The following is a 25013-nucleotide window of genomic DNA, read 5'->3' on the forward strand; positions in this document are numbered from 1 at the left end:
GGTGATGTGATATATCTTGACGTAGCAAAGGCCTTTGAAAAGGTGGACCATGGCATATGTCACAAGCTGCAAGACTTTGGAATAGTAGTAAACTAGAAAAGTGGTTGTATGACTTCTTAAAAGACAGTAGTCAGGCAGTTGCTAACAATAGTACCTTCTCTGAAGAAACATAAATTCTGAGTGTTGTCCCCAAGTTAACTGTTTTGGAGCCATTACTGTTTATAATAGTTCTCTTAAACATGGCCATGGTCACTCAGACAGCCACTGTCACTAGATATGCTAATGAGGCAAAATTATCATAGGCAATAAAGAACCTTGATGATGTTTTCAGCTTACAGTGAGATCCAAATGCAATATACAAGTAGACTGAAGAAAACAACATGCAGTTTAATGCTAAACAAATTTCAAGTACTTTAGTATCAGCTCACAGATACATTACAGCCTGCATATACAGAACCCGAAGGTACAGCAATCTCAGAGTGACAGACAGTGGGAAACTTGGTGATCAGTATGTGTAATGTTGCATTATTTCATATGCACATTATTGAGATTGGTACCAAAGAGCAGACAATTGGCAGGATGGATACAAAGGTCCTTCAGGACGAGAGACCAAGAAATCATACTAACCCCGTGAAAGACCTTTATTCTCGGCTGCCTAGACTACTGCTCTCCACTGTGCCAAACTAACTGTAGAGCTTCAAGTGATGCCACTACATTAAAGAGATTGTAACAATGCAGCAAATGAAAAACAGGAAGAGGCTGAAAAAAATTACAATCTTACTTCCTGTAGTGAAGATCTGAGAGATATATAGTAATCCCCACATGGAAAATTCTTGGAGAGCTAGTACCTAATTTCTGCATCAAGTGTTATACAAATACCCAAACTGGATGTCATTGCATTTTACCAAAGGTACCATCTACCCCATCTAAAAGTCAGGACCAGGTACTTCAATAGCTTTGGGTTGAAAGGCCCACAACTCTTTAAGGCTCTGTGAAAAACTATTAAGAAAAGTACACAATGTTGATGTGAATGTCTTTAAAAAAAGGAACTGGTCATTTTCCTCTCCATGATACCAGAAATCATCATCATCGTTTTAATGTCCATGTTTCCATGCTCACATGGATCAGACAAAATTTGTCGCGGCTGATTTTCTATGGTTGGATGCCTTTCTTATTGTGAGCCCTTACCTGTTTTTTCTAAGGTAATATTTCCCCATGACCAGACATGTTTCCATGGAAACTTAGAAATGGACACTGCGTGGATGAAGGTGGCATTCATTTGCAACCACTACATGATACCAAGGCAAGCAGACAATAACACACACACACACACACACACAAACACATGTATGATAGTCTTAGAGTTTCTATCAAACAAATCCATTAATAAGGTTTTGGTCAGCGCAGGGCTATGGCCGAAGACACTTACCCAAGGTGCCACACAGTGGGACTGAACCCAGAACCATGTGGCTTGGAAGCAGTCTTTCTACTTTATGGCCATGCTTGCATCTATACATGCAGACAAATATTGACATAAGCACATGTGTAGAAGCTATGTATGAGATGGAACTTAAAAGGTAAGAGATACACACCAGTAGAAGCAGCGTATATTGTGAGATACAACAGCTCTGTAGTATACATTGCCAGGAAATTATGGATATGGAGACAAGAGCTTCAGGTTGAGGTTATAAAACAGCAGAAGTTTGCTAGGGGACGAGGATATCATGAGAGGCTCTTGGAAATTGTGATGAAGTATGTGACATGGGTGGGTCTATCAGCAGACAAGTTTGTGTATTTTGGTGGTTCCATTACTGAAATAAAATTCCTTCTTCAGATATTCTTCGATGGAGTCTCTATCGAAGAATATCTGAAAAAAGAATTGGATTCCGAAATATCATCGGACTATAGATAACTAAATTACAACAGGTATATCGTCCATTTTTGTATTATAGTGCATTGTTGTACCATTCAAAACTTTTCATTCTTTACAAACAATACACAATGCTTCAAGCGAACTACAATACTCTCCTATATTTGTTATGCTACCAGCTATCTACACTTGTGTTACCTGGAAAAAGATAGTAATGATCTCTCAGTTTTTGGATATGTTCCATCGACACTGCTTACATTTGACCCTGGGCATATCTTACCAAGACAGAGCGAGAGACAAAGAAGCGAAGAAAAGAGCAGGCACGGGAAGTTTGCAGTACATTGTGACTATGCAACGGATATCATTTACTGGCCATGTGTTTTGATTACTGCTGGAGAGACATGTGGTAGAGTGGACAACAGGAGGAGGAAAACCAAGTAAGATGTGGCACAGGGGATTACATGATAGTGATGGGAGTTGACCTGGGTGGAGCCAGGAGGAAGGCAAGCAGTCGTCGTGTCTGAAGAAGATTTGTTACCTGTTGTGCTGACAGCACTGGAAGATTGAAGAGCTAAGAGAAAGTATGTACGATAGGCCTAACTTTGCATATAGAATCATATAAACACTTTTTTGTTAATAAAGGTGTCTTGTATGCCATGAAATATGGTGTGTTTCAAATCTACTAAGGAAAGGCATAAACATCACAACAATTATTCTCCATTTCTCAGAAGATTCTCCTGGTTTTGTTGTGAAAAGTAATTACCAGAAATCCATTCCACTTGATCTATGGCATTAATTTAAAGTTAGCTTTGGAAATGGATATACGAGGGAGTGCTGAAAAGTTCCTGGTTTTAAAGATATTGTGGAAGGCCTAGTTGGAGGCCCAACCTTGTGAGTTCTTTTACAGGGCTTTGAAAAACTGAAGGACTGCTGCAATAAGTGTGTGAACCTGAGAGGAAAATTTGTTGAATAAAATCATAATTAACGGATGATCCTCCTGTATTTTATTTTATCCGAAGCTAGGAACTTTTCAACACCATCTCATAATTTTAAAAACAAAAATCAGAAAATTAATTTTTTATGGAATTGTGTATTTTATACCATTGCTCCATTTATTTTGTAAAATTCTTGGTGTGAAATGGTGTGTTGAAACATATTGTTATGATTGGGGATGGTCACTTTGCCAATAAGCAGACACTATTTATCTGGTCTTCACTTTAGCTTTATTATTATTATTATTATTATTATTAGCAGTATATTTAATGTGGTGAGCTGGCAGAATTGTTAGCATGCTGGGGCAAAATGCTTAGCTGTATTTCATCCATCTTTATGTTCTGAATTCAAACTCCACTGAAGTTGACTTTGCCCTTCATCCTTTCGGGGTTGATAAAATACCTACTAGAAGAGCACTGGGGTTGATGTAAACGATTTACTTCCCCTTCCCCTGAACTTACTGGCCTTGTGCCAAAATTTGAAACCATTATTATTAGTTTATTTGTTGGAGTTCTTTTACCACAAATTCTGTGACCTCTTCAATGACGGTTTTTTTCTGTCTCCTCTGGTCTTGTCCCATCTCTTAATTTTGAAAAGAATTTTCAAGCATATATAATGATTCATATGATTTGTAACCATTTCTTTTCTCTTTTTTTATACAGCATGGTTCATCTCGGTGCAGGTTATGATCAGTTTAACATTCCTCTTACAAGGGCTGGTTGCTGTTTTCCTTCTATGCGTGCTCATCCATTGCTGTCCTATTCATGTCAAACCTTTAATTCTCACGTTATCAAGTATTGTCATGTTTCTCTGTGGTAAGTAATTACATTTCATATTCTTCTTTAAAATATCTTTTTCTCTGTTGTGTGTAGGGGGACAGGCATGCCTGTTTCGTTTAAAGGTTCACTTCACACCCTCATGTTTCAGGTTCATTTCCACTGGGGTACTGTGGCTGTTTTTCTATTATAGGCCTGGACTGACCAATACCTTGTGAATGAAATTGGTGCACTGTATGGAAGATCATCAACTATCTTTCATCTTTTACCTGTTTCTGTCATTAGATTGTGAACATGCTGGGGCACTGCCTTGAAGGGTTTAGTTGAACCGATAAGCCCCAGTCTTTTTTTTTTTTTGTGAATCTGGTACTTACTCTCTTGGTCTCATTTTACCAAACTGCTTGGGGGATGTAAACAAACTAACACTGGTTGTCAAATGGAGGCAAGGGGACAAACAAAGCTGTACCCACACACACACACACACACTCACACACACACACACATGTATTTATAAACAAAAGCAGGTGCAAGTTTTTAAAGTTTCCAATGCAACAGATTTGTTCAAATAATTAAAGCAAAACATTAAAAAGAAAACACCTAAAATACGGAAATATAGTAAAAATAATAAGGGAAGTTAAACTGAAGGTTGTGGCTATTATTAGCAACATTTTTTCTGCTTGAACTTTGTAATTTTGCATTGAAGTAACTGCTGAAGTAGAGAAATGGGCGACAGAAAATTATAGTCCTGTTATGCATGACTGGTTATCTAGTTAGGAGCTGCCATATTGCACCACTTTCTTAGTGATTAAGTAATGTTAAAGAAAAATAATGTATCGTCTTTTATTTTATTTCATTCTTTGGACTGTGGCCATGCTGGGGCCACTGCCTTAAAAGGTTTAGTTGAACAGATCGACTCCAGTACTTATATATATATCTATATATTTTTTAAAGTCTGGTACTTATTTTATTGACCTCTTTTGCTGAACCACTAAGTTACAAGGACTTAAACAGACTAACAATTGTTCTCAGATGATGGTGGGGGTCAAGCACTACAGAAAGACACCCCCCCCCCCCCACCACACATATACGACTGAATTCTATACAGTTTTTGTTTACCAAATTCACTCACAAGGCATTGGTCATCTTGTGGCTAAAGTAGAAGACATTTACCTGAGGGGCTATGCAGTGAGACTGTACCTGAGACGACAGGGTTGTGAAGCAAGTTTCTTGACCATACAGCCATGCTAAAATATGACAGTTTATTCCTGTTGTCTCGTTTCAGTAGTTGATACTCTTTCTACGTCAAGCATTGTTTCATTTCCTCCCTGCGTTTCATTTTCTTTAGCATCGTTTAGCATCCACTTTTCCTTGCTGGTATGGATTGTAAAATATATTATTTTAAATGTAATATGTCTGACAAACATTTGTTCAGTTAGGTCATTGTAAACTTCATTGACCCTGTTGGAAAGATATTATTTATTAGAATTAAACAAATGCTTCTTGGTACAATTGAATTAACAGGACATAAAAGCAGTCACATATGGACATTGTAAATATGTGGATTGTACCCTCGTATGTCATGAAATGAATGCATTATCAATAAAAAGCCAGCTGTGTTATTAAACTTTTGGATGTCTGTAGAGAAGAAAATAGCTGCCAACTGTTACAACCCGGCAGTCCCCAGCATCTGTTTGTAGCAGGAGAAGGCTCCTGTGTGATATCGTGTGGCTGTGTGGCTAAGAAGCTCACTTTGTAGCCCCTTGGTTTTGGGTTCATTTCCGCTGTGTGGCACCTTGGGCAAGAGTCTTTTACTATAATCTTGGGCTGGCTAATGCTTCTTGCACGAATTTGATTGATAGAAAGAAGCTGTTTTTGTGTAGGTGTGTGTGTGTATGTATGTATGTCTATCTATCTATCTGTCTATCTATCTATCTATCTATCTATCTATCTATCTATCTATCTATCTATCTATCTATCTATCTATCTATCTATCTATCTATCTATCTATCTATCTATCTATCTATCTATCTATCTATATATATATATATATATATATATATATATATATATATATATATATATATATATATATATATATATATATACATATATATATATATATCCATCTATCTATTTATGTATTTATCCATCTATCTGTGTATCTGTCTGTCTTTCTTTCTTTCTTTTGAAATATGTGTGTGTCTATCTATCTATTTATCTATCTATCTATCTATCTATCTATCTATCTATCTATCTCTATAAATATATGTGGATGTTTCTTCCTTACTGCTTGACAACTGGTGTTGGTTTGTTTACAGCTCTGTAACTTAGTAACTCAGCAAAAGAAACCGATAAAAAAATGTACCAAGCTTAAAAACAAAAGTAATAAATAAATACAGGGATAGATATCCTTAAAGGTGATGCCCCACCATGAATGCTGTCCAATGATTAAAACAAGTAAAAGAAAAGTTGTAGAAACATAAATGAAATCTGTAATCTCTATCGATTTTTGATTACAATAATTAATTGTATGCAGTTCACATTTATAGTCAATCTCAAAGTAACTTTTGCAGAATAACTTTCAAGGCTTAAGAATCCCTGGAAATGGCTTTCTGCTAAGGGCAGACTTTGTTGTATTGCAAAGAAATTCTATAAAAGATCACTAGGTTTCTAGTAGGTATAGGACATCCTTTTTATTAAGTTCTATGGAAGGATTATTATATTTGTGGTGTTAAGGTGAAGGAGTGCCCCCTATTGTCTTGTGACAATAGGGAGATTCTTTCACCTTCGTATTGCAACTACCAATAATACATGTGTAAAACTTTACATAAAGAAAAAGCCAGCCCCTTGTTTAGTAACGACTGATTGACCTTTGTAAGGATTTCTTTCTAGAAAAATGAAATCTGTCCCCAGAAGACAAACCTCTTTGTTCTTTGTTACCAATTCTTTGTGAGACTGAGAAAGAAAAATTGTGTTAACCCTTTAGCATTCAGATTATTCTGTTGAGCATAATGCCTATTTATTCAAATTGGTTTGAATTAATCATGCTGCTTCTAGCTTTTAGTGATGTGATAGTATATTTTTAGAACGACATGTCCCTGGACTGGCTTGTGCGGGTGGCACATAAAAGACACCATTTCGAGCGTGGCCATTGCCAGTATCTCCTGACTGGCCTTCGTGCAGGTGACACGTAAAAGCACCTACTGCACTCTCTGAGTGGTTGGCGTTAGGAAGGGCATCCAGCTGTAGAAACACTGCCAAATTTAGATTAGAGCCTGGTGTTGCCATCCTCAGTCAAGTCGTCCAACCCATGCTAGCATGGAAAGCGGACGTTAAACGATGATGATGATGATGATTGTATGGTAGGTGTGAGAAGCTGAATTTGGTCAGTTTGTACATAAAACAAGTAGAATATTTAGACCTGAACTGGCTTGTTTAGTTGCTAAAGGGTTAAACACAGTGCCCCCCCTGACTGGCTCCTGTGCCAGTGGCATGTAAAAAGCACTATCCGAACGTGGTCGATGCCATGTCTGCTTGACTGGCTCCCATGCCAGTGGCACGTAAGAAGCACCAATCAATCATGGCTGTTGCCAGTACCCCCAGACTGGCTCCTGTGCCAGTGGTACGTAAAATGCACCCACTACACCCTTGGAATGGTTGGCGTTAGGGTGTCCAGCTGTAGAAACATTGCCAGATCAGGTTGGAGCCTGGTGTCGCCTCCTGGCCCACCAGTCCTCAGTCAAACCGTCCAACCCATGCCAGCATGGAAAACGGACATTAAACGATGATGATGATGGTAATATATATATATATATATATATATATACACATATATATATATATACATACATACATATGTATGTATGTATGTATCACTGTTTTATTGTCTACTTTTCTGTGTTGGCATAAATCAGACAAAATTTGTTGAGGCTGATATTTATAGTTGGCTGCTCTGCTGTTTGCCAGCCCTCATCTGTTCCCAAACAATGTAATTATTTCTCCATGTTCAGACATGTTTTCACAGAATCTTATGAAGAAAGGATACTGACCTCCTGACAGTGACATTACTTTATAGCTAATGTGCAATGTCAAACTAATACCACGCACGCACGCACGCACGCACGCACGCACGCACGCACGCACGCACGCACGCACGCACGCACGCACGCACGCACGCACGCACGCACGCACGCACGCACGCACGCACGCACGCACGCACGCACGCACGCACGCACGCACGCACGCACGCACGCACGCACGCACGCACGCACGCACGCACGCACGCACGCACGCACGCACGCACGCACGCACGCACGCACGCACGCACGCACGCACGCACGCACGCACGCACGCACGCACGCACGCACGCACGCACGCACGCACGCACGCACGCACGCACGCACGCACGCACGCACGCACGCACGCACGCACGCACGCACACACACACACACACACACACACACACACACACACACACACACACTATATACACGCCCACATAATATACGCACTTATATAATATACACAGATGCACATAATACACATATAATATACACATGCACATAATGGGTTTCTTTTCAGTTTCCTTCCACCAAATTCACTCCTAAGGCTATGTTTAGCCCAGGGCTAAAGAAGACAGCTGCCTAAGGTGCTGCATAATAGGAACCATACAGTTGTGTAATGAAGCTGCTTAACCACACAGCTATTTCTCTACTTGTCCATCCATCCATCCCTCCAAGTATTTCACTTTTTCTACTTGTAGCAGCAGTAGGAGTAGTGTGAGGGTGCATGACCTAGTGGTTAGGATGTTGTACTCATTATCATGAGATCGTGGTTTCAATTCCTGGATCGGGTGATGCATCACACTCTTGAGCAAAACAGTCCGTTTCATGTTGCTCTGCTATCACTTCGACACCTGACATGTGGTACACTGTAGGCCTGCCCAGACAGCATCATTTTGATAGAGTGACTGAGCTAATCATACACGCTCTTAAACATACACATCCTTATGCTTAAACATACATACTCTTAAATATACACACTCTTAAACGTATACACTCTTAAACATACATGTATATACCTTTGTTTCAGCCATTAGACCTTGAAGAATTTTAGTCGGAGGATTTAACCCCAGTACTTTTCTTTTTAAACCCTGTTAATTATTCTATCAGTCTCTTTTGCTAAACCACTAAGTTACAGGGATATAAACACACCAGCACTGGTTGTCATGTGTTAGTGGTACATACACACACATTCACACACACACACACGCACGCACACATGCACACCCACACATACACTCACACACATATACACAATGGGCTTCTTTCGGTTTCTTATTTCTTTACTGCCCACAAGGGGCTAAACATAGAGGAGGACAGACAAAGGGACTAAGTCGATTACATCGACCCCAGTGCGTAACTGGTACTTATTTAATCGACCCCGAAAGGATGAAAGGCAAAGTTGACCTGGGCGGAATTTGAACTTGGAACGTAACGGCTGACGAAATACTGCTAAGCATTTCATCCGGTGTTCTAACATTTCTGAACATTTCTGCCAGCTTGCTGACCTTTCTTTCAGTTTCTGTCTACCAAATCCACTCACAAGGCTTCAATTGGCTGAAGCTACAGTAGAAGACACTTGCCCAAGGTGCCACACAGCGGGACCACACCTGCACCTGTATATGTGTCTGTGTATACATGCACATCCATCCATCCATCCATCCCTCCTTCCCCCGTTCAAAGCTAATGCTGTAGATATTGAAAGATTAAGTCCCTGTTGATATTGATAGTCTGCCTGAAGAATGTGTAGCTGTGGTAGCTGCTTCTGAAGCTTCAAATGGATTGCATTTAGTAAAGCTGTTGGTTTCTGTGTTGTCTTGTTGAAGGATGTGTAGCTTGTGTCTACTATCTGTGAAGCTGCAAATGGCTTGTGGCTACTCATGTTGCATGCCTGTTCATGTATCTCTGTTCATGCTATTTGTTGGAATTACTTTGGTCTTTGTTTTTGTTGTTTTAGTCAGTGGACCTGTGGCCATGCTGGGGCACCGCCTTGAAGAGTTTAGTCAAACAAACCACCCCACTGCGTATTTTGTCAGTGCTTGATACTTATTAGTTGGTTTCACTGAACTACTAGGTTATGGGGATGTAAGCAAACCAACACTGGTTGTCAAGTGGTGGTGGTGGTGGACACACACACACATACATACACACACACACATGCACACACATGCACACATACAGACACACACACACATACAGACACATACACACATGCACACACGCGCACACATATGCACACACACACACACACACGCACACACACACACACACACACACACACACACACACACACACACACACACACACACACACACACACACACACACACACACACACACACACACACACACACACACACACACACACACGCGCGCACGCGCGCGCGCACGCGCGCGCGCGCGCGCGCACACACACACACACAAACAAACATACGTATATATACATGAGTTATCATGCAATTTTGTCCGCAAAATTCACTCACAAAGGAAAAGTTGACCCGGAGCTGTGGCTGAAGTTATATGCCCAAAGTGCTGTACAGGAGGACTGAACCGCAAACCATGTGCTCGCAAAGTGAGCTTCTTAACTGAGTGTAAACTTCTTAACTTGTGTCATGTCGAGCCAAACCGTCCTGTTAAAACTGATTGTGTGTGAGCTCTCTACAGGAATTGGGAGTGACTTTATGGCAGGGCCACAAGACTAGTCAAATTGCATCAGAGTTATGTACACACACACACACACACACACACACACACACACACACACACACACACACACACACACCCTATTAGTTGTGATAATTTTTATTACTATACAGTTATGCTGGATTTTAAATGCTTTCCGCAGTAATTTTTCTTCCGGTCACCATTTATTTCACATTTGAGAAAGAAGAACGAAACAATGTAATGAAAGTACTTTTCTTAAGTGTATAAAGTGGATTGGTTGGTTCGAACTGTGACTGACCCTGCTGTAACCTACTTCTGATAGCTTACTATTTACTCCATGATGCACGTCGCTACTTGATATTTTTTATTAGAAATATGCAATTATTATAAGGTAGATAACTCTCTGTTGTTGTCGGCAAGAGAGGCTACTCTTGCAGACAACAACAGGCGAGCTGGCAGAAACGTTAGCACGACGGGCGAAATGCTTAGCAGTATTTCGTCTGCCGTTACATTCCGAGTTCAAATTCTGCCGAGGTCGACTTTACCTCTCATCTTTTCGGGGTCGATAGATTAAGTACCAGTTACGAACTGGAGGTCGATGTAATCAACTTAATCCCTTTGTTTGTCCTTGTGTGTCCCCTCTATGTTTAACCCCTTGTGGGCAATGGAGAAATAAGGGAGATATGATCCCGGCTCGTACTTTCCTGCAGATGTGGACTGTGAATATTTATGGCATCAAGGTCATAGGTCATAGGGGATCTGCAAAGGTCATGGGCACTGCTCCTCCTTCCAAACACAGAAGTAATAAAAACAACAAAAAGAAGCTATATTATCTTTTGTCTTGCTTCAGTCATTAGACTGTGGCCATGCTGGGGCATCATATTCAAAAGATTTTGAATCAACTCCAGTACTTTTTTTTTGAAGCTTGGTACTTATTATACTGGCCTGTTTTGCCGAACTACTAAGTTACAGGGATGTAAACAAACTAACGCTGGTTATCAAGTAGTGATGTAGAACAAACACAGACAGACACAAACACACACATATACACACGATGGGCTTCTATCAGATTCATTCATAAGGCTTTGGCCAGTCCAAGGCCATAGCAGTTGCACATACCCAAGGGGCTACCCAGTAGGACTGAACCCAGAACCATTTGGTTAGGAAGGAAGCTTCATGTCACACAGCCATGCCTGTGCCTATATTGTAGATGATTTAATTGGAAAGAAGTGAAACAAAATTGCTGAGTGGTTGGGGTCAGGAAGGGCATCCAGCTGTAAAAATCCTGCCAAAACAGTCACAGAAGTCTGGTGCAGGCTTCAGCCTGGCTGACTCTTGTGGTACCATCCGACCCATGCAAGCATGGAACACAGACGGTAAATGATGATGATGATTTGATGTCCAAGAAAACGTTTTTTTTTTTTCTAATATTTTCTGGAAAGCCTTCCGTTTCTTTTTTTTTCTTTCAGGCTATTCTAGATTAAAGGTTAATGTGATTAAATGTATGATCTTTTGCAGATTAAGTATCAGAAAGGAAACACTGATACTGAAGGAAGAGGAATGTAATTCTGACAATTAAGAATTTACTGAAATGTTTAGGAAATGATGTGGGAACCAAAATTGAACGGGTGTAATAATAGGAAGCATGGTGTAGAGTAAGGAAGTCCAGAATTGCGAGAGAACAATGTGAATAGCTTTTCCTGTTAAAGCTATACATTGCCGCTAAAATGCAAAGAACCAAAACACATTCCACAAAGCATTCCTTCCAATGCTCTACCAATTCTGCCAGTCTTTCACCCTAGACTGGTTCTTTATTTGTCAACCTTCTAAGGATGAAAAGCCAAATTAACTTCAAAGGAATATGAACTGCGAGTGTAAAGGCCTGGAACAAATATCACAAGGCATCCGTCCTGATGCTCTAACAATTCCAATCAATTTGTCACCCTTATATAGAATTCACCTCTTTGCTCTTGTGGACCCTTCCACATAAGAACCTTCCTTCCCTGCTAGCCTGTTAGTAAGCCAGCTGGTGACACCCTTGTGCCAGTGACATGTAACAGGTACCCACTATGCTCTTGGAGTGGTTGGCCTCTAGGAAAGGAATCCAGCCGTAGAAACCAAACTAGAATCAGAACAGAGCTTGGTACTGCTCTCCATCTTACCAGTTCCAGTCAAGCCATCTAACCCATGCCAACATGGAAAACAGACACTAAATGATGCTGATGATGATGATGATGTAGTTTATTCTGGGTACAGAAGATATAATTTCTACTTATTCTGTTTCTTCCTATCGACCAATGCTTACTTCATTGCTTGAATAAAACACTGATATTTAATTCATTTTGTATGCAAAACCTAAACCTAAGAATAAAGCTTTAATAGCAGACAACTTGAAACAAACAGAAAATTTGGTGGTGTTTATGAATTACAAAAAAACTAGAATTAAAACAAAAAAAATAAAAATCTTCAAGTTGCAATATTTAGTTCTGAAGTAGCTGTTGATAACAATGAGTAAAGAGATTCTTGCTAGTTCTTAGTGATTTCTTTGGTAAGAAGTGTGTTATTGTTGTGCCTACTTATCAGTAACTATCCAGAATGGTTCTTATCCAGAATGGTTCTTATCCAGAATGGTTCTTATCCAGAATGGTTCTTATCCAGAATGGTTCTTATCCAGAATGGTTCTTATCCAGAATGGTTCTTATCCAGAATAGCTTGAACAAAATTGATTTGTATTTAAAGATTTCTAAATTTACCTATGAGTCTTCACAATTTATTTAAATTAATTTTTTTCTTTTATTTTGAATAGGTCTACTAATTACAATGTCCCTGATTGTGTTTGGAGTGAAGTCTGAAGATCGACAGTGGATGCCGCGTCCTGACCAGAACTACTTATCCTGGTCCTTTGGTATTTGTGTACTCTCTGGCTTCTTCTCCCTGTTTGCAGCAATGTGCTTGCTTGTGTCAAGCATCAGTTCATCACGTGATCAGAATGTGGACTCTAAAGCACATCGTATGCGACGCTACTAATATGCAAATAACAGTGGGAAAAAAATATAACTCGAAAGACAAATCTAAGTGTTATATTTGCTTCTTTCTAACTTTTCTAATTTCATAATGTATTTATCTTGGCAGTTTTGTAGACATCTATTTCCTGTTTGCATCAACACCACTCCCAAGATCTGACAAGTTCTGGCAAACCTTTTGTAAATATATTCTTTTACTGATCTTTTGTATACAAAAATGAAAAATAACTTCATATATTTTTTAATGTTTCATCTTAAAATACAGTAGTATGTTTCAATTTCAAAGAACCATATTTAACACATATAACCTTAAAAGAAACATCAAACATAGAAACATGGTTGTTTTCTTAATTAATAATTAGAATATTCCTATTAAAACTTACATATAGTATTAAATACTTTCAATATTAATTTAGAATTTTTATAATTTAGTATAGATAACAAGGGACTTGTGAGAAAAGGCAAAAGAAGACCAATTATTGACTTGTATTGGAAAATCTGTAGACCTGCATTTTAAAAATGTAAATTCTTTTGTATTAGTTTTCTTGATAAATAATCCCCAAGGTTATCAATTAATTAATAAGTAATTATAGCTAATGATGATCATGGTGTGTGATATATACAATTAAGGTAATTTCATATAGATCACTTCTAATTTAATGTATCTCAGTCATTGGTTTTTATTTCATTATAAATGGTGCTTATAATCTAATCAAACAAGTATTGAACTTTATATTATATTTTTTGTCTTAACTATTTTTATATGCTACAATACACAATACTCTGACTGTTATATAAATTTATATAATATATATATATATATATATATATATATATATATGTATGTATATATGTATGTATATATGTATGTATGAATAGGTAGTTATAGTTATTAGTCCTTATGGTGAATAAACTCTTATGATTTTGTAATTATATATTTGGTAAATACTTAGCCGTTGATACTTGGATTAAATTTTACACAACTCTTTTTGTTAATATTTTAATCTCCTAAAATTAATAGATAGTTTTGTAATAAGGTTCTCTAACACCAGACTTTTAACTATGGAAGACTTTTAACTATGGAAGACAAAATGTCGGTTATTCACCTTTGTGTTACTTCTTGTCATCTTAGATGAAACAAAAGTAATGCAGTAATGCTGTGATGCATTTATGCACGTGTGTGTGTGTGTGTGCATGTTTTGGCAATGATATATAGAAAGAGAGATTAGGTTCCTAAGCTCTGCATGATAAGAAGTAATTTATGACAGAGGAAGTAGTCTAATAAAATAATTTAATGGAGATTAGACATGCTATTAAAAGACTGCCATCATCTCATAGTTTCCTCTCAACAGGACTTTCTAAATTTCAGTCAGGTCTTGATGTAAATATATACAATGATTTAAACAAATTACTTTTCTGGTAGATTCAATCCAGACTATTTATATTGTAAGCAAATTCTCTGTCCAAGTACTTGATATACACAGCATGGAAACCAAACAATCTGTTGACATTGTTGGCTGCAGACAGATTTTATTCACACATGAAAAGTCATTTTTGTATTGCCTCCATAATAAGAGTTAGCTTTGTTTGTTTATGTCGTTGAAACGTTGTGTTGTATTATTATTGACCATGCTCTCCGACATGATACATGATGGTAAAAAGATGACAGAATCATGCATGTCTGCTGATCTATGGGAAGAAAATCACAATTTATTATCTTGAATTGCATTGATGTATGTGTGTTTTTGGTTGAGTTTTTTGTGATTTTTATTGTAGCTCTTAGAAATTTGGTTGAACATAATTTAGAGGAGTTTCCTTTGAAGATATTATTAGTGTTGCTCAATAGACATCCATGTTAACATTGTGGCCTTTCCAATGATTTCAGACTTGTTTCCATAATCAACACTTTGAAGTTTATATCAACAGATTTTTGTAAATACAGCCATAGGAAACATGCCAAAAATGGAACAACCAAGTCTGATATAATCTCTCCTTGACCTGTTTCGGAGTGCAGGGATCCCAAATATGAACCAACTTAGGCTGTAGCTAATTGTCTATTCCATTCCATTTACACCATCTTAAAAAAAGATGTAGATGTAAAGTGACAATAATGATGATTTTAAAATATTGTTCATCAAGAATTAGATATTTTTGGATAGAATTTCAACAGCTTCATGCAAAAATTTGGTATTAATTTATAGTAAAATGAAATCGGACAGATGTTTTAGGTTGATGATTAGGATGACAACATTAGATCCATAATAACATTTACATCTATATTTTGATATAAAACTCTTTTAATTTCCAGTCTTATATAAAAACATTTTGCCATTTTGGTGCAGATTAAGATTAAAAAAATTTTTTTATTAGTTGTAGCAGTTTCTTTTTTTACCTCACTTCTTAAAGCATATTTTTTTTGTTTTAAGTAAATTTTCACATTTGATAAAATCTTAATATAGTATATATTCAAAAATATACCATATTCCATATCTTTATCCTAAAAAGGAATTGTACTTTTTTGTATAATAAATATATTTTCATTGATTGTTTTTGTGTACTGTTTTCATTTATTCTGCCTCAGTAAATTTAAGTAAATTAAAAACTGAATTTTTTATTATTGTAGAAGGTGACTGAGATTATTATAAACTGAATGGATAATTTGAAATTTGTGATTTACAAATGTTGGTTTTGAATCATCATTATCAACGTTTAATGTCCACTTTTCCATACTTGTATGTAGCAGATTTTTTATGGGTGAGTGCCCTTCCATTGCAAGCTCTCTCCTGTTTCCAAGCAAGATAATATTTTCCCATAGCCAGACATGTTTTTTTTTTTTTTTTTTTACAGAAGATTGAAAACAACTTTGTATATATAACAGATAAGATCATTTACAACCATCATATGATGCCTAGACAAGGATATGCACACACACACGATGGACTTCTGGACTTCTTTCAGTTTCCACCCAACCAAATCCACTCACATGGCTTTGGTTGACCCCAGGCTATAGTGGTCACTTGCCCAAGCTACTGCTCAGTAGGAATGAATCCATGACCACATGGTTGTGAAATAAGCTACTTAAACACAACCAAACCTACACTTTAATCATGGGGTAATTATAAGGGACTATAAGTAAGTCAGGTTTTTAGGAAGAAGGCCTTTAATGAGGGCTACACAATTGGTACTTAATTCATCGACTCCTGAATGGATGAATGGCAAAGTCGACCACGGCGGAATTTGAACCCAGAACGTAAAGACACAAAATACTGCTAAGCATTTTGCCCGGCGTGCTAACGTTTCCTATTTCTTTATTGCCCACAAGGGGCTAAACATAGAGGGGACAAACAAGGACAGACAAAGGGATTAAGACGATTACATCGACCCAGTGCGTAACTGGTACTTAATTTATCGACCCCGAAAGGATGACCGGCAAAGGCGACCTCGGCGGAATTTGGACTCTGAACGTAAAGACACGAAGCACCGCTAAGCATTTCGCCCGGCGTGCTAACGTTTCTGCCAGCTCGCTGCGCCGCCTTTGTTCTGTCACTCTTACTGTTATTAAAATGAATTTTGCTGCCCTTAACTAAAGCTATTCAGTACGCCCCAACCAGCGCTGGATTAACCATTAAGCAAAATAAGCACATGCTTAGAGCATCAAGGGAAGAGCAGGGGCACCACAGAAATGGTAAATGGCTTACGGCACAAAAAAAATCACTTTAAACTTGCTAAAGTAATATTCGGGATGCTAGGGGCGGCGAGCTGGCAGAATCGTTAGCACGCCGGGCGAGATGCTTAGCGGTATTTCGTCTGTCTTTATGTTCTGAGTTCAAATTCCGCCGAGGTCAACTTTGCCTTTCATCCTTTCGGGGTCGATAAATTAAGTACCAGTTGCGTACTAGGGCTTGATGTCATCGACTGGCCCCCTTCCCCAAAATTTCGGGCCTTGTGCCCAGAGTAGAAAAATATATTCTGGATGCTTTATCTCTACAAATTACAAAAGCGGTTGTGTTAGGTAAGATCATTTTTTTTGGATTTGATCAAATACTTTGAATTGAAAAGGCAGGAGAAAACCTTTCAAATATAAATAAAGTGAAGGTATGCAAAAAGAAGTGGCGGCGCGTGGCTTAGTGGTTAGGGTGTCGGCATCATGATCGTAAGATTGTGGTTTCGATTCCTGGACCGGGCAACGCGTTGTGTTCTTGAGCAAAACACTTCATTTCACGTTGCTCCAGTCCATTCAGCAAGCAAAAATGAGTAACGCTGCGATGGACTGGCGTCCCGTCCAGCTGGGGAACACATACGCCATAGAAACCGGGAAACCGGGCCCATGATCCTGGTTAGGCTTTAAAAGGGCACATTTATTTTTATATGCAAAAATAAACATTATTTTTCATCTTACTGTTAGTTTTGTTTCATTTTGAAGAATAAAAAAAATATTTTACGGTTTATCATTGTTTATATTTTAAGTTAAATGTATATAAGGGGCACCGAAATCTTCCAAATGCTTAGAGCCTCTATGGGACTTAATACGGCCCTGCGCCCCACCCACGTTTTTCCATACATATCTCCTTTTCCTTATACTTTGTTCTTAGAACTTTGATCACCCTAATCTTTCCTTTTAAAAGCTTGCATATCCACCAAGAGCATCTCTCCTGTTTTTGTTTTCCATTTAATCAATCTGAAAGAGTTGAAGCAAAGCAACGAAGGCGTTAGCTGTATTCCGTTATCTCAGTAAAGTCTATGAGCATTGCTTTCCCCCAAAGTAACCAAAGGAGAAAAACCCTCTAAAATCCTGAACCCCCCCCCCCCCCCCAAAAAAAAACAACATAGAAAAAAAAGACGACTTGTAATTCTTTTATGAGTTACAGGTCCATGGGATTAGTTTTTCAATGTATTAGATGCCATCGGAATATATTTATTGCTTGTGTCGTGACAATATCACGTGTATATACCTACCAGAAAATGATTATAATTTTATTCCTCCATTAAAAAGTATAGTTTCATTAAAATATTTGGTACAGCAAAGCAAAAAAGTAATTATTTTGATTGAATATAGTAATGGTAATTTCTTTTTTGGTGATGCGTTTAGAAATTTGTGGCTGTTATTAAGGAGAAAGATGAAGCTGACGGCGGGGTAGACTTTATTTCAGGTTTCCATTTTGTTCATCCGATAAAACGTGACGATATCATTCAGCATTGGTAGTTAAAATTTATCAAATATCAGAGGGTAAACACTGAGTTTATTTTAGCATCGTGTGCGTTTTAGCTTTTCTTGTTTTTAAAATCTCATTTTAAGAGTAGGCGTTGATATGAAAGTTTGAATGTCGCTATGAAATTGTTCATTTTATGCGTGTTTGCCTGTTGATTTTTTGCGTAGTAATCTGCCTCAGTATTCTCTATATATCTATGGAAGTTGAACATGTATAAATAAGTAATGCTACAGTTTAACTCTTAAAATGTATAACGACTTTCCGTGACTAGCTTCAGTTGAAATGAATCTGTGCATGGACTTTATGTTGTATCTTGTGTGTATGTGTGTGTGTAAATCTGCCTCTGTGTGTGTATGTATTTATGTATGTATGTATGTATGCATGCATACGCTTGCACGTGTGTTTCAATGCAACAGTATATTTGTATATGTACGTGAGTGGTACATCCCTGTGGAAATGTAATGCTCACATTGAGTTTTACGTGATACATACGCAGTCATTTTTACATTGAAGTCTTGCGACACTGGTTAAGATTATTATTATTATTGTTATTGTTATTATTATTATTTTTATTATTATTATTATTATTTCTATTGCAGTTTTGAAAGCTAACAAACTAATTACAAACGAAGAACTATTGTGATGATATCGAAGCATGAAAACAAACAAACAATAACGATACATAAAATAGAATATTGTCACGTTCTTAACCCTGACAAAAAAATAAAAACAAAATATATATATTTATAAAAAGAAAGATAACTTTTAGTATTTTTTTTTTCACTGGAAAACAACTTTTTTATTCCCCTAACTTCGTTGTTATTTCTTATTCATGGAAATGATAAGAAAGAAGAAATATAAACACTAACTCGAAGTTTCAGAAACATTGGAATAGTTCTTTTCTACAAGCTTCTATTTTTCTGTTTGTTTCCGTTTGTTCGTTTTTCACATATTTTTTTTTCTACTTAAATGTGTTTATAATGATCCCTTGCCCAACAAAAGCGACAATGCCAGTAGATTGTTGCTTCACAAATAATGCGCAACAGATCACAATGTGACAGTGACTCATAAAATATTCACATGTCGTAACTTAAGAGAACTGATAAAGTATGGTCGAAAAAAAAAACAACAACACAAAAAGACTGTCCAAGCTGAGTTTTTACAAGGTTCTTTGCAAAACGAAATGGGTAAACTGAATTGGCCTGAAATTGTTTACGTAGGACATAAAGGATATGTAGTGGCGCGAAGTTATAGCCGCCATTGAGGAAGTACAATCTGCGCATGCGCAAGGGACTTCATCACCGGAAGCCCCTCGCGTGCGCATGCGTAGTAAAACTAGTACTTAATGAGAGTTTCATTTTGTAAGTCAGTTGCGCGACAACTCCTCGCTCCTCAACGAAGCACTCTTCACCACGATGCCTTCGATGGTGATAGCTCCTTGCTTCTCTGGCAGGCATCAAGGAAGCCCTTAACCTTCCAATACCAAATTACAACTTAATCAGTGGCTGCTAAGCTGAATGACAGGAATTGTGAAACCAAGCATCATCAAAAAAATAAAACTTATTTTTATTATGTTGTAAAATTGTTCTAATGTCTCTTCATATATATATAATGCTGTTGAAAGGTGATAGTCTCTATGACAACTATCAAACCATTTACAGATATTATGTTAACAATGCAAGGCGTGACCATATGCATACGAAGCTGCATTGCAACTGCATTTTCGGCTTTGGCTCCACTGCGCAACAACCTTGGGTAAGTGTCTTCTACAATAACCTCAGGTCAATGTTTTGTGCATGAATTTGGTAACGATAGGTCAAAGGTCAATTCGTTACTAACATATTAAACCCATAACCTCATATTTTATCCCTTCAAGTACTGTTGCATAAATGTTTGGGTAGTTGTGTCTGGTCTGTTTGGTTGCTTCGGTTTCATTCTTGAGAAAACACACACACACATACACACAGAGAGGTGTAGATAAATGTTTTTTTTTTTTTTACCTCAGTTAACTGAAGTAAGTGGAGGCGCAATGGCCCAGTGGTTAGGGTAGCGGACTCGCGGTCATAGGATCGCGGTTTCGATTCCCAGACCGGGCGTTGTGAGTGTTTATTGAGCGAAAACACCTAAAAGCTCCACGAGGCTCCGGCAGGGGATGGTGGCGAACCCTGCTGTACTCTTCCACCACAACTTTCTCTCACTCTTACTTCCTGTTTCTGTTGTGCCTGTAATTCAAAGGGTCAGCCTTGTCATACTGTGTCACGCTGAATATCCCCGAGAACTACGTTAAGGGTACACGTGTCTGTGGAGTGCTCAGCCACTTGCACGTTAATTTCACGAGCAGGCTGTTCCGTCGATCGGATCAACTGGAACCCTCGACGTCGTAAGCGACGGAGTGCCAACAACAAACAACAACAACAACAAACTGCCAGCGTTATTTATAAAACATTTGCTGTGTGGCTTATACAAAAAATATTCCAGTGTCACTAGTAAGGATTATAATTCCTTAAAAAATTGGTAGGAAAGAATAATGTGTGGTCTACTGTATTTACTCGTGTATAAGATGCATCCCTAATTTAATGTTAAATCTTGGTATGAAAAAATTTCCCTCCATAGTTTTAGCTTTGCCCCAAGTTTAAGTTCCATCCCAGTTTTATTTTTCTCAGTTGAAATCAAATTTAAAATAGAGCGACTTACAACACAAGTAAATACGGTTGTCACACAATTTTCCCATACTGACCTCATTTGTGCGAATTCACCTCCGTTTAATTTTTTAGTGTGTTACTAGTGATGCTGGAAACCGAAACAAGAAAAATAAATAATAAATGAAAGAAAAGAGAAATTCTTGACATCTCAATCCTTTCACTCGGTGAAACTTCTGTTTGCATTCGGCCATTATCGCTAATAAAGTCAATATGTCTTGATTTCATTGTTAGGATTATTTTTCATGTGTGTCTTGTTACAAAGAAGCAGTTTTCTCCTATTTCGTTGCAGGTGTCGGTCTTTTCACCATTTTTCGTTTTCTGCATGTTGGAGATGTGTATCACTTTTGTTGTTGTTGTAGACGTCATTATTTACCAATCTCGGAAGAGAGAAACGAAATACATAAATAATCAAATAATCCTACTTTCTTTGTTTATTTTGGTGAGAATAAACTCCAACCTTGTTCAAATATCCTGTTGTATATAATCCAAATGGATTAATACAAAAGAGTAGGGTGGGACGAAAGTCTATCAAGCTGTACTAAAAAAGTAAAACTCGCCGTGTAAACATTTAAAATGTACAAATAAATCGACAAATATGTATGTATGTATACATGTATGTATGTATGTATGTATGTATGCATATATGTATGTGTGTGTGTATGTATGTATGTATCTATCTATCTATCTATCTATCTATCTATCTATCTGTATATCTTTCATTCTTTCTTTCTGTGTGTAATATATTGTTATTATTATCATTATTATTATTGTTGTTGTTGTTGTTGTTATATAACATGTAATATATACTATGTATACATGTATGTTTGTATGTATGAATGTAATATATATTATATATACATGTATGTTTGTATGTATGTATGCATGTATGTATACATATATATATATGTGTGTGTGTAAAATACACACATGCATATACATATGTACAGTCATGGCCAATGATTTTGGCAAACACCGTTTCCTTTTTGTTATTTCGTGTGAAATATCATGTGAATGTTTATGATTTAATATTATTTTAACAGGTTATCTATTATCCAATAAGATTTTAAAAGAAAAACTGTTGAAAACCAATAGATATTGCAAATAACCATCAGTTTGCGGAATTGGTTATATTTCCTCCTCTTCATGAATTCAAGCTGGAATCGCATGCAAGCTAATAATTAATAACCAGAGCAATAGGTAAAGTTATGTATGATGTCATGATCGTTTTATGATTAACTTTTAATTAATGAATGCTCTTTTTCCTCACAAAAACTTCAAATTTTCTTTTCTTTTATTGCAGGGATGACATTGGCACAAATAAGAAAAAAAAAAAAAGCAAATAAACGTCAGTCAATAATTTCTTTCCACCAAAATGACCTAACAATACGTGATATTGTTGTTAAAGGCATTGCACCTGAAAGAAATATGTACAGGATTATAGAAACCGTTCAAAGAGACAGGATCCATGACGGTGAAGGAAGCCCCTGGTCATCAACGTCTGTCCTCTGACCGCCAAGACAGAGCATTGGTGTGACATTCATCGAGGAATCGAAGTGTTGGCAGCAAACAGCTTATTAAAGAGTGGGAACCAGCCAGTGTCAATGCTTCAGCTTGGGCTGTTCCACGACGACTTCTTGACAACGATCTCGCTTCAAGGAGTGCTACAAGAAAACCTTTTTCCGTTCAAGAAAAACGTGAGGGACAAGCTTGCTTTTGCAGAAAATATGAAAACTGGTTTTGTGAACAATGGGACAAAGTGATTTTTTCAGATGAAGCACCGTTTCAATTGTTTGGGACATCTGGAAAAAGGCTCGTCTGAAAGCAACAAGGTGAGCGCTATGATGAGGCCTGCATCGTGCCCACGGTCAAGTATCCAGAAACCATTCATGTGTGGGGTTGCTTTTCATCCAAGGGCGTTTGATCACTGTCAGTTTTGCCGAAAAGACTTCTATGAATTCCAAATGGTACCAAAATATCCTTGAGAACCATTTCCTTCCAACCGTTGAGTGGCAGTTTGGCGAAGAAACTTGCATTTTCAAACAAGATGGAGCACTTTGCCACACTGCTAAAAAGATTGAAAAGTGTCTTGGAGATAAAGGTATTGAAATTTTGAAGCCTTGGCCGGGAAATTCTCTGGATTTAAATCCTATTGAAAATTTGTGGACCATCCTTAAAATCCGAGTTGAAAGAGAAAAGCCAACAAATATTGAATAGCCAAAAGCTCTCGTACAGCAAGAATGGAAGCCTGTAAACATAGAACTGACTCAGAACTGACTCATAAAATGTTTAATTAATAAATCCAAGATTATATAATGCTGATGAATTCTAAAACGAATGAAATGGTGCTATGCATGATTACTTCCGACGAGAAATTTTAAGAACTTCATATGTAAAATGTACAGCGAGAATGGAGGTCTGTAAACATAGAACTGACTCAGTGATTGGTTTCCAACATGCCCAAACTAATCATGGATGTCTCGAATAATAGGGGTCGCCACTGCAAATATTGAGAGGAAGACGAATAACTGTATATCACGCCTTACTATTGTTCATATGGTTTGTAAACATTAATAATTCAAAGAAAGAAAGAAGCAAAGCAATGCTTAAAACAAGGTAAAGTAATGATAAAAATAATAACCATAATAACATAGCAAGAATTATCATGTTAATAATCCGAAAATTCTCGAAGAATTTTGTCATTTCAGGATCAGCATATATTTTTCTAACTAAATACGGAAGAAATACTGTCCGGCACTCTCATAATTCGGCCAGGTGGTCGGCTGGCACAAGGCCATCAATTTCGGGTGAGGAGCTAAGTCGATTACATCGACCCCCAGTACTCAATTAGAACTTATTTTATCAACCCCGAAAGGATGAAAGGCAAAGTCGACCTCGGCAGAATTTGAACTCAGAACGTAAAGACAGACTAAGTATTTTGCATGGCTTGCTGACAATTTTGCCAGCTCGCTGTCTTAATAATAATAATAAATATAATAATAATAATAATAATAATAATAATAATAATAACATTAATCATAATAATAATAAGCTCCAGAAAACAGTGTTATTAGGGACAGCTAGGATACTTAGGAGGGTTCTTGGCATCTAAGGTTACTTGCTGTAGACCGATGTTAGGAAGTTTTCTTTTCCAACAGTCTAATCTGTTGTATGAATAATAATAATAATAATAATAATGTGCAATCGAACACCGTCGGTCGGATATTGTCATATTGAATAAGAGAGACAAATGCTGTCAGATCATCGATGTAGCCATACAAAATGACATGAATGTCGTGGGTAAAGAGGTTGAAGAAATCACCAAGGGCTCCGAATTGAAAGTGGAAATGGCAAAAGTGTATGGGATGCGATAGGGTAATGTAAAAGTGATACCAGGCAACTGGAAATCCCATGCAAGATTGATGTCTTGCAAAAAGCAGCCTTATTGGGAACAGCGCACATCTTAAGAAAAGTATTATCTGTCTGAGGTCCTTGTTGTGACTTGACAGATGACTAAAGACTCCGGTGCATTTTTACTTACACTGTAATAATAATAATAATAATAATAATAATCATGATGATGATGATAATGATGATGATGTTGGTTTCTGGACTTGGATATAAATGTATCACTTTTGAGGAGAAGGGAGTCTCATCGATATCTTGCTCCACTCCCCACGCAGCACTTAACTGATTCTTTACTTTAACGACCCCAGTA

At 37.5% G+C, this 25013-nt stretch overlaps 1 protein-coding gene across 3 annotated transcripts in view; it reads left to right on the forward strand.

The window, feature by feature from the left end:
- Positions 1–15931, forward strand: part of LOC106876987 (uncharacterized) — a 41020-nt gene extending 25089 nt beyond the window's left edge. For all 3 annotated transcript variants that reach the window (XM_014925764.3, XM_014925762.3, XM_014925763.3), the window contains exons 2-3: positions 3526–3678; positions 13170–15931. In XM_014925764.3, the coding sequence (XP_014781250.1) occupies positions 3526–3678; positions 13170–13390 (374 nt within the window). In that variant the 3' untranslated portion in view covers positions 13391–15931. The remainder of the gene's footprint in view (positions 1–3525; positions 3679–13169) is intronic.
- Positions 15932–25013: the final 9082 nt, after the last annotated feature.

Source organism: Octopus bimaculoides, chromosome 4, assembly GCF_046866305.1.
Source record: "Octopus bimaculoides isolate indiv1 chromosome 4, ASM4686630v1, whole genome shotgun sequence".
In the NCBI taxonomy this organism is placed as follows: Eukaryota; Metazoa; Mollusca; class Cephalopoda; order Octopoda; family Octopodidae; genus Octopus; species Octopus bimaculoides.